The sequence below is a fragment of the Pogoniulus pusillus genome, chromosome 18 (assembly GCF_015220805.1).
Source record: "Pogoniulus pusillus isolate bPogPus1 chromosome 18, bPogPus1.pri, whole genome shotgun sequence".
Taxonomy (NCBI): domain Eukaryota; kingdom Metazoa; phylum Chordata; class Aves; order Piciformes; family Lybiidae; genus Pogoniulus; species Pogoniulus pusillus.
Genome location: NC_087281.1, coordinates 7754867 through 7765471, shown reverse-complemented (window position 1 = coordinate 7765471; position 10605 = coordinate 7754867). Strand labels below are relative to the sequence as shown.

The 10605-nt window shown below is 47.6% G+C and overlaps 1 protein-coding gene across 3 annotated transcripts in view; it reads left to right on the top strand.

Moving 5' to 3' along the window:
* Positions 1 to 855: 855 nt before the first annotated feature.
* The window catches only part of MOCS1 (molybdenum cofactor synthesis 1), a 34173-nt gene continuing 24423 nt past the window's right edge, over positions 856 to 10605 (top strand). Inside the window, exon 1 of one of the 3 annotated variants that reach the window (XM_064158329.1) lies at positions 856 to 1220. In XM_064158329.1, coding sequence (XP_064014399.1) covers positions 1116 to 1220 — 105 coding nt within the window. In that variant the 5' untranslated portion in view covers positions 856 to 1115. The remainder of the gene's footprint in view (positions 1221 to 10605) is intronic. The other 2 variants (XM_064158328.1, XM_064158326.1) reach the window with 2 other exon arrangements.

The following is a 10605-nucleotide window of genomic DNA, read 5'->3' as shown; positions in this document are numbered from 1 at the left end:
TAACCTCCCTTGCTGATCCTCCTATCTCTCCTTGCATGTAAGGCAAATTCTGGGATAAGGTAGAGGGGTGGAAAGGAGGTGGAAGGGTGGTTGGGAGCCCCTCCTTGGGACTCTGGTTTCTGGGAGAGATGTTGCTTTTCTGTATTACCTTTAACTTGTAGACTTCAGTACATAGCTGTATACATTGTAATGATTTGCTTGTATGTTGTGCTAAGATGTAAATATAAAGCTTCATTCCTTAATTTCCATCTCAGCTCAGTCTAGTCTGGGTGATTTCCTAAGAGTGGGGGGGCTGGTAATTCCCAAATCATTACAGGGACTTATGTGGCCAGGTTCTATTAAGCATGTGCCAGGGGTCAGAGTTGGGAGGATAAGCAGAGGAGGACATCAGTTTTCATCTCCAATGACCACAAGAGATACCCAGAGAACCGCCAACACCCCAGACAATGCAGGCACAGGGGAGACCTCTGGCATGACACGAACTTCAAGAACTCATTTCCTTAATTCCAACAAACTTGATATATATGCACAAGGTGAATGTATAAATAGGAGAGGCTGTTGTGTACTCGTTGCACGAGTTGGTAGAGCAAAGACTCCCCTTGTGCCCAGCGCTGCTTGCTTTTACATTAACAAACTTCATATTGCCTTTGGTACGAATTGGCTTGTGCCTAAGATCATTTGTAACACCTGCCTGTGCCTGCTGGAGCGTGTAACCCATGTGAGCCTTTCAGCGCCTCTATGTCCCATGATGGTAGCGAAGGGCAGGGCTGGCCTGCAGGCTCTACATTTGCCTTTTGGAGAGCCAAGGCAACGAGAAGGGGAAGGCAGAAAGGCTGCCAGCACAAGCTTTGTCCTTCACGTTGAGTGAGGCCGGGCTGTCAGGAGCTGCCCAGCAGCCCTGCCCCCGAGCGGCACCAGTGGCGAAGGAGCTGCGGGAAGCAGCTCCCCACGGACGCCCGAGCCGGCCCGCGGGGCCGAGCCGCGCCGACTGCAACTCCCGGCGTGCAGCGCAGCACCTGCGCCCGCTCTGATTGGCTGCTCCCGCCGCCCTCCCCCGCTGACGGCGAGAGGCTGCGAGCAGAGCCGGAGCCCCTCGGGCTGTGGGTGGCAGTCGCATGGCGGCGGCGTGGGGACGGCTCCTGCGGGGGCCGCTGGCGGCAGCGCTGAGCCGCGCTTGCAGCACCGGTGCGCCTGTCAGGGCTCCTTCCGCTGCAGCTCAGGTGAGGGGTCCGGCGCTGGGGGAGTGCAAGGCAATGTCTGTGCAATGAATAGGAGGGGTTTGGGACAAAGGTAGTCTCTGGATCTGGCAGCCAGTAACGGGCAGGTGCCGCTGCCATGAGGGGACGCTTGTTGGGTGTGTGGCCGCTGGAGGTCGTGTTTGGGATTTTGAGTCCCGGATGGGTGCCTTGCACTTAAGAATTTTTGAGTTCGTGGAGCGGGTACTTGTGACAATCGAGGCTTCGCCTGATGGGGTTCGTGCGGGGATCTTGGGCTTGAAGGTGCTCCTGCCGCCATGGTCTGCACCGCAAGGGGACCGCAGCTGAACGCTGCTAGTATGGACGGCACCAAGCTCCGCCTCGCCCTATCTGGTAGCAACGCTTTATTTAGTGACCTGTCACAGACCGGTAGGTAGTTTCGGCAGTGAACACGGGGGTGGGGTGAGTGGGGAAGAGAAGGTCATCAGTGCATGTAGTGAAACGCAATTCGGTGCCCTTACTTTGTTAATATATCACCCTTACTTTGAGAGCATGCAGGACATTCAGTCCTTGGACCTGAACCAGTCTGTGTCGCTTCTAAGACAAAGAGAATAGAGCACAACGACATTCGATCTGCCTAAGAGTGAAATGTTTGGGCAGCTTTCGGTGGTTGCAGTCCGAGTGGTCATGAGAGCTTTTCAGGTGAAGCTGCTTGTTCCATTGCTGGCATGAAATCAACACAGGTGTTGTCCAGATCTAGCTCCTCCTAGCTTAATTTTTAGTCCCCCCAGTCAGTGTGGTCTCTTTGGCGTTCAAATGCAGGACAAAAAGCTGCACGTAAAGGCAAAGGTTCTGTAACGCCAGTTCAGCAGCAGCAGGGCATGACATGTAATCTCGGCTGGGACGTGGTTTATTGATCTGCTTGCAATCGCATGAGTGGCTTTAACAAGCGGAAAATAAGATAAAGCTACTAGTGAAAGCCTTCGTATCTCCAGAACTGAATGCATTTGCTACCACTTCTGTGCAGGAAGTCAGATGGACTTGCATGTTGTTTTATTGAGTGCTTACTTGTCTTAGCAATCTAGGAACGTTATTGAATTTCTTTAGGTTACTTTCTAAACCGTGTACTGTTGTATAAATTCTAATCAGAATTAGTTTTTGACTGGTTTCTCTAAATCAAGTGGTTCTAACGTGTATTCGGGATACTTTTGAGAGAGGGAGATTACAAGCATCCATCTCTGGAAGCCCTTAAGGGATGAAAGCCACAGTGGTTGGAAGAACGGGATGGGCGATTTATGTGTGTGGCTTGGTAACTGACAGGTGTGCTGGAGTACTGGCTGATAGCCTGCGGGGTCTGAGACGCAGGCTAACGCAAAAGCAAAGACAATGAAAACTTAGTAACTATATATACAGTGATAATAGACTGGTGGCTTCTGTACTCAGTTTCTCCCAGGATTAAACTGTAAAGAGGAGCAGTTAACTTTATAGCTATAGGGGACAGTCAAACATGATTTCAGATGATATTCAGAACAATTTCTGGAGCGTGTCCAACAAAGCTGGTGAGGGGCCTGGAACACAAACCCTATGAGGAGAGGCTGAGGGAGCTGGGGGTGTGCAGCCTGGAGAGGAGGAGGCTCAGGGGGGACCTCATTGCTGTCTACAGCTACCTGAAGGGAGGCTGTAGCCAGGTGGGGGTTGGCCTCTTCTCCCAGGCAACCAGCAATAGAACAAGGGGACACAGTCTCAAGTTGTGCTGGGGCAGGTCTAGGCTGGGTGTTAGGAGGAAGTTGTTGTCAGAGAGAGTGATTGGCATTGGAATGGGCTGCCCAGGGAGGTGGTGGAGTCACCATCCCTGGAGGTGTTGAAGCAAAGTCTGGATGAGGCACTTAGTGCCATGGTCTAGTTGACTGTCTAGGGCTGGGTGTTAGGTTGGACTGGATGATCTTGGAGGTCTCTTCCAACCTGGTTGATTCTATGATTCTGTGCTTGACTATCATCTGGATTGGATCTGAAACTGTTCATGGGTTCTGTACAGTTTCACAAGATTTCAACTGGGTGCAGGGGGTGCAAAGAGGAGGAGAACATGTTACGCTCTATATTTCATCTCCTTTTATAATGGTCCTTCCAGCTGTGGAAGGAAGAACTCAGGAACTTCAGGAAACAGCTGTGTCTCAGGCCATCTATTTTAAATCTTTAAATCTTTAGGTTACATCATAAAGGGTGGGGTTGGTACAGCTACTGTATTGGTATTGTGTGGTGAATTTATGTTTGGTTGACAGCCTTCTAGCCTGTTTCCTACATGATGTTTTTTGAGATGATGGGAGAATATCTGTGTGCATTTGGTACCCTGTATTTGCTATCTCTGCTAATGCTCTCTGTGAATTCTTTATAGATTTTACTTGTGTTTGGAATGTTCATTACATTTCTCTTTAGGAAATATGTGGTGAAAAAATATATATTTATAGAAATAAAATTATATTGACCAGATAATCTGCCTGAGCAAATCTGAGGCTGTGAAAATTTATGTCAGTTTTACAGATATATTGGAAGCTTTTCCTGAAGTGTTTAAAAATAAAACCTAGAGCTTAATCAGTTTATGGACTGATTAATCCACATGTTTCTGTCTATTCATGTTTTAGTATTTAAGATGCAGTTGTCAGTCTTGGAAGTGTGCACAACATAGACTTCCTTTTTCTAAGATTAGATATTTCTACTACAATCTGTGCTTCTTCCAATGCAATAATTAGTTTTCTTTGAAGCTGGAAGTTTATGCACAAACACACTGGCTTTTTGAAACAAAGGAGAGTGATGAGAGGACGCTTAAGATAGTGAGGCTGGAGAGCAATAACATACTGGAAATGAGCACTTTTTAATAACCTTTTTTTATTGTTGTTGTTGTTTAATTTTAAATATTTCTCTAGATGTATCATTTCCAGCCAAGGTTTTGGACATTGTGATGCAAAGTTTTATTTCTGGCTTCCCCCATATGTTCATGTAGCTCACATAATTCCAGCATAACTACCTGAAATTTTTCATGGCCTCAATTTAAGTTTTCACAAGTGGGATAGAGAGGACAGAACAACTTGTCCAGAAGGATCTTGCATGGCCTTTGTCCTTGACCACTCATGTCTGAAGCTCTGTGCTCTGGAGCTCCATTTTATGGGCAGGTGGTCAAAGTCCCAGAGCAATGCTTTCTGTACCAGCAACCAAAACCGTAGCATGCTGTTTGGGGTCAGCTGTTGGGCAGCAGTCAGTGAGCCTGCAGAACAAACATTTGTCTTGGCTTTCTCAGCTCAGACCTCATTCTGGCACTTGGCCTGCTTAGACCCATTTCGGTCTCTGTGGCTGTCTAATTTCTAGGTTGAACAAGGCTGCTATGTTGCCACTTCCCTAGAGACTAAAATATTAAAGGTGAGACATGAAACAGAGAAGTTTTTGCTGAGCTGTCTGTGATGCGGGTGCAGCAGCGGTGCTGGGACACAAACCCAGCAGGGTGGCAGGAGCTGTAAGAGTCAGCAAGCGCAGGGGCAGCATGAACAGCGTCATAAGTACACAGCTTGTGCTGGTCCCCAAGGCCTATGCAGAGGAAGTGTTTGCAGGGATTACTGTTTCGTAGTGCACAAATACCACTGGGGCTAAGGTGAAGGTAGAAGGGTAGAGCAGATATTTGGCTTGATAAACAGATAAGTGTTCCGTTCTCTTTGCCCTCTTGTTCAGAGTCATAAAATCAACCAGGTTGGAAGAGACCTCCAAGATCATCCAGGCCAACCTAGCACTCGGCCCTGGTGCCTCATCCAGTCTTTTCTTGAACACCTCCAGGGACGGTGCCTCCACCACCTCCCTGGGCAGCCCATTCCAATGCCAATCACTCTCTCTGGCAACAACTTCCTCCTAACATCCAGCCTAGACTTCCCCTGGCACAGCTTGAGACTGTGTCCCCTTGTTCTGTTGCTGGTTGCAGGGCAGAAGAGACCAACCCCCACCTGGCTACAGCCTCCATTCAGGTAGTTGTAGACAGCAATGAGGGTCCCCCCTGAGCCTCCTCTTCTCTAGGCTGCACACCCCCTGCTCCCTCAGCCTCTTCTTGTAGGGTTTGTGTTCCAGGCCCTTCACCAGCCCTGTTGCCCTGTGCCTTTCAATTATCTGTCAGCTTGTGGTGTTTGTTATAGTTGTTAATACCTCTGGTGGCAGCTGTCAGTTTTGCTGCATTCTTAGAAGAGTTCTGGAAATCACAGATAAATTGACAGGTCTGAAGGGTTGACAGCTTGTCAAAACATAGCTGCTAGGTACAATCATCTAAGCTCTCATTCTTTCAGTACAAGTAAAGAACAAGGGATTGACAACCCAGAAAATGAAACTGGGTTTTTTTCACAGTCAGATGAAGTACTCTGTGTGACAGGGCATAGTCTTCTGTGTGCAGAAGTGCCTTCTGTCAGGTATGTAGAAGAGAGTGGGGACTTGGGGATTATAACCATCCCTTTTGAGTGAAAAAGTTACGTGACTGGGCAGTGATGTGTTAAAATACTGACAATCACACTTGTTTTCCAGCTGCAGGAAAACGCTTTCTCCATAGCCTGGAAACTGTAGTAAGCAGCTTTTGTGTTCTTCCTGTTCTTATAGCTCAAAAAGACTGAGTGACTAGATCCAGCCTCATCCTACTCTTCCCCTTCAGAAAATCTTCTTTACATGACTGACCAAGAGAGTGCTTCATCAGTTGTCTTGAGCTACCAGAAAAGCAGCTGAGTTTCCCCTTCTGATAACTGGCCTTCCTTGTGGACTTGGTAAAAATACGAGTTAGTGATGATCACACTGGCAGCTCTGGTTATGCAGGATCTGCTCCCAGTAGAGCTCAAGCTGATGCTACTGAACTCCTCATGGTTGTCTCCTAATCCTTTCTTGCTGACATCAAACTGGACAGACACTGAACTATAACTTCCAAAATTCCATCTCCAGTCATTTTTCCCTCCCAGAAAAACACATCTCTGTACATTTCAAGAAGCTGATGGAAAGCTCTAGCAGCTATGGAAACTTGTCACCACCTTAACACCCACTGTTTTATGGCAGGAGATAAAGGTTAGTTATTTCCAACAGGAACTTTAAAGTACATTGACTCCAACTGCCTTTTGAGTGCCTGTTCTTCTAATACTCCCTCTTGGCAGTTTGCTTAGAATAATCAATGGAGGGCAGTATTATTTTTGCAATAAGTTCTCTTACTTTAGCTTCTTTTCCTGTAGGGTCATGCAGCTAAATGGCAGACCACAAACAAATATTGTTTCCTGCACCTTGTTCCATCAGTGGCTCCTTCCTGAGAAGAGGAAATTTCTTTAAGCCTATTACTGTCCTTGAAACTAGAATCATAGAATTGTCAGGGCTGGAAGGGACCCAAAGGATCATCTAGCTCCATCCTGTCTGCTGCCACAGGCAGGGGCACCTCACATTAGATCAGGTTGCTTAGTGCCACATCCAGCCTGGCCTTAAAATCTTCCAGGGATGGGACTTCCACACCTCTTTGAGCAACCAGAGTTTCACCACCCTCATGGTGAAGAACTTCTTCCTAACATCCAATCTGGATCTACCCACTCCTAGCTTTTCTCCACACCTAGTCTTATCACCACCTGACATTCTGAAAAGTCCCTCACCATCTTTCTTGTAAGCCCCCTTCAGATACTGGAAGGCCACAATGAGGTCTCCTCTCCAGACTGAACAACCTCAATTCTTTCAGTCTGTCTCCATAGCAGAGGTGCCTCAGCTCTCTGATCATCCAGGTGGCCCTTCTCTGGACACACTCCAATATGTCCATATCCTTCTTGTAACAGAGGCTCCAGAGGTGAATGCAGTACTCAAGGTGAGGTCTAACAAGAGTGGTGTAGAGGAGCAGAATCACTTCCCTGGACCTCCTGGCTACATTTCTCTTGATGCAGCCCAGGATACAGTTGGCTTTCTGGGTTGCAGGTGCACATTGCTGGCTCATGCTGAGCTTCTCATACACCAGTACCACCAAGTCACTCTCCTCAGGGCTACTTCCAGTCCAGTCACTGCCCAGCCTATATTGGTGCTTGGGATTGCCTTGACCCAGATATAGGACCCTGGACTTGGTCTTGTTGAAGCTCATGAGGTTGGCTTGGGCCTGCATCTCCAGCCTGTCAGGGACCCTCTGGATGTCATCCCTGCCCTCCAGCATGGCAGCCACACCACACAGCTTGGTGTTGTCAGCAAACTTGCTGAGGGTGCACTCTATGCCACTGTCCATGTCACCAACGGAGCTGTTAAACCAGACTGGTCCCAGTACTGATCCTTGAGGGACTCCACATGTCAGTGGCCTCAGCTTGGACAGGGACTCATTGACAGCCACTCTGGATGTGGCCATCAAGCCAGTTCTTTATCCACTGAGTTGTCCATCCATCAAACATGTATTTTACCAGCTTGGAGACCAGGTTGTCATGCAGGACAGTGTCAAAGGCTTTGCTCAGGTCCAGGTAAATGATGTCTGTTCCTTCCTCCTTGCCTATTGATGTGACTTTCTCGTAGAAGGCCATCAAGTCTGTCAGACACAATTTGCCCTTAGTGAAGCTGTGATTATACCAAATCACCTCTTTGTTATTCTTCTGTCTCAGCAGTGCCTCCAGGAGGATCTGCTCCATGATCTTACTGGACACAGAGGTGAGGCTGACTGGCCTATAGTTTCCCTTCTATGAATATGGGGGTTATGGTTCCCCTTTTCCAGTCAGTGGGGATTTCACCAGACTGCCATGGGTAAAGGGGCCCTTGACAGCTGGTTAACATTTAAGGACCTTTCCTTCCTCAGAGCATCCCAGCAACTAGGAAATTGAGAAGGGAAGTCAGGAGACCCACGTGGTTAAGTAAGGAACCGCTAAGCAAACTGAAGTGGAAGAAGAGTCTGGAAGGAGGGGCTGGCCACTTAGGAGGAGTAGAAGACTGTTGTCAGAGGGTGTAGGGGGGCAACTAGGAAGGCTAAGCCCTCAATGGAACTCAGCCTTCCAAGACATCTTGCTCCACAGATGACAGAGTGGTTGAAATCCCCCATGAGGACCAGGACTTGTGCATTAAAGTCTCTCTCTCTTGCTTTCGTTCTGTCAGGACAACTTTTCACCTCTTTCCTTCTCCATAATGCAGACTCTAAAATAAGGAGAAGTGAAGTCTGTACTGTTCTGTCTGCAGATGGAGTGGGTAAGGAAGCCTGATCCTGATAAAGATGCAAAAGAGTTCTTGCAAAAGAAACAGGAAATGAGTGCTCCCAAAAGAAGGGCAAAAATCATTTTCATGTGCATGGAAGAGCTTTCTCTTTCAATGTGAACTCCTTTCCAAAGTGATAGGAAGGAGCATATCAGAAATCCATCCAGACCAGAGTTTTCAGGATAAAAACCAACACTTTTTGTAGTTTTTCTGAGTGTAGTGGTATTTAAACTATCTCCTGATCTAGCCTGTTCGGGGGTGAGCTTTCTGACTGGGGGAAGAAAGAAGTGAATTTTGGATGTTTGCTTGGGCTGTTTGACTTAACCTTGCTTGTGTCCTGAGAAACTCTCCCGGTAGGTGCAGCAGAGCCAGCGTTTCTGCGCAAGCAAAGTCACAGGTAGGGGTTTCTTGGGTAAACTAAAGCCGTGCAGAGCTCACAGACAACCCGCAAATGCCCAGGTTGGAGCATTTTCCCCTGGGCATTGATTAAACAGCAGAGGGTTCGTTCTGTGCGTGCACGCTGGGGAAGAGCTGAAAGAATGCGTGCGGGAGCGGCGAGCAGGATTGTGCGGGGGGGGAAGGGCATGCCTGGAGAAGGCTGAACTTGCCCCCCCGGCGACTCTGTTGTGGCCCCCGCTAGGAAAAAGAAACTGAGACTGCTTGCTTCGGGCAGAAAAGCGGTTACGTGGAAGCTAGTACTGCTGGTTTATCAGGGGTAAACCGATGCTCTGTGGTCCTTGAAACTGGCGCTTTGTGTCTCCTTTAGCTTCCCTAACTCCCCACTGCCGGGAATGTTGGTGGAGATTTTATCTAACCGCAGAGCTGGTTGGACCCAGAAGTGGAGTGAACTGTTTAAAGCCTGGTGAAAAAGATAATGCTGCCAAGAAAGGCTGCTCCTACTCTTAAGTTTGGCAGCTGTGGTATTAGCGCAGTTGGAATCCAAATTGCTGCAGCTGCTGCTGTGTGAAGCTGGGCTTCTCCCCAGATAACCTTTGCTAAAAGTATCTTCTCTGTCTTCTGCACACCCTCAAACCTTTCTTTCAAGTGCTTTTTAGAGTAAAACGTTTGCAGAAAGCATACCTGGGCAGTTCAGCTGACCATTTCCAGACTTCTTGAAAGGGTTGTTTTGAAGTGCTGTACATGATTAACTTCCGTGGTTACTAGTGATGACCAGAGCCAGGAAGATGATGGCTGTGGCTGTTGTGTGGTTCTGCCCAGTCCCTTGGCAGTGGCCCATACATACCCATTTCAGCAGGTCTGAAGATTTCACAGGTCTGTTTTTCACTAGATGGAAATCGTTACTTTTGCTTACTTTAGCAGTTTGAATACTAGCTATTATAATTTTGTCTGGTTCCTTATTCTGCATAGATATGTCAAAACTTTAATCCTTTGCCTGCCACAGTCTGTCAGAATTTGCCTTCACACGATTTTGCAGCTGTTTTTTTTTCCCCTTTCACTTTTTAACTTTGTGAAAATTACATGCCCAGAAGTGGTTGTTTGTGCTCTTTCACTGGAGTTTAATTTTACTGTACCATTCAGGAATCCTTTAGCTTTCTTCTGACACAGAGCTGGTTCTTAAGTGTCTGTATAGAGTTAGAATCATAGAATCAGCCAGGTAGGAAGAGACCTCTAAGATCAGCCAGTCCAACCTAGCACCCAGCCCTAGCCAGTCATCTAGACCACGACACTAAATGCCTCATCCAGGCTTTTCTTGAACACCTGCAGGGATGGCGACTCCACCACCTCCTTGGGCAGCCCATTCCAATGCCAATCACTCTCTCTGGCAAGAACTTCCTCCTAACAACCAGCCTAGACTTCCCCCTACACAACTTGAGACTTCCCCTTGTTCCATTGCTGGTTGCCTGGCAGAAGAGACCAACCCCCACCTGGCTACAGCCTCCCTTCAGGTAGTTGTAGACAGCAATGAGGTCCCCCCTGAACCTCCTTTTGTCCAGGCTAAACAACCCCAGCTCCCTCAGCCTCTCCTCATAGGTGCAAAGTGAAGGTAGTTTTACTTACTTTGATGCTGTTTTCTGTGGTTTGTTTTGTGTATAAAATGTCAGTTTAACTGTGATACAGTAGAAGAAAAGACATCAGAGTTGGCAGTGTTTGGATGGTGTTGGTTCAGACACTACATACAAACATCCACAAACAAGTATCCACCAGCTGATTAAAGTAGTTTGATAAACTTTTGGCTTTCTGCAGTACTGTGATA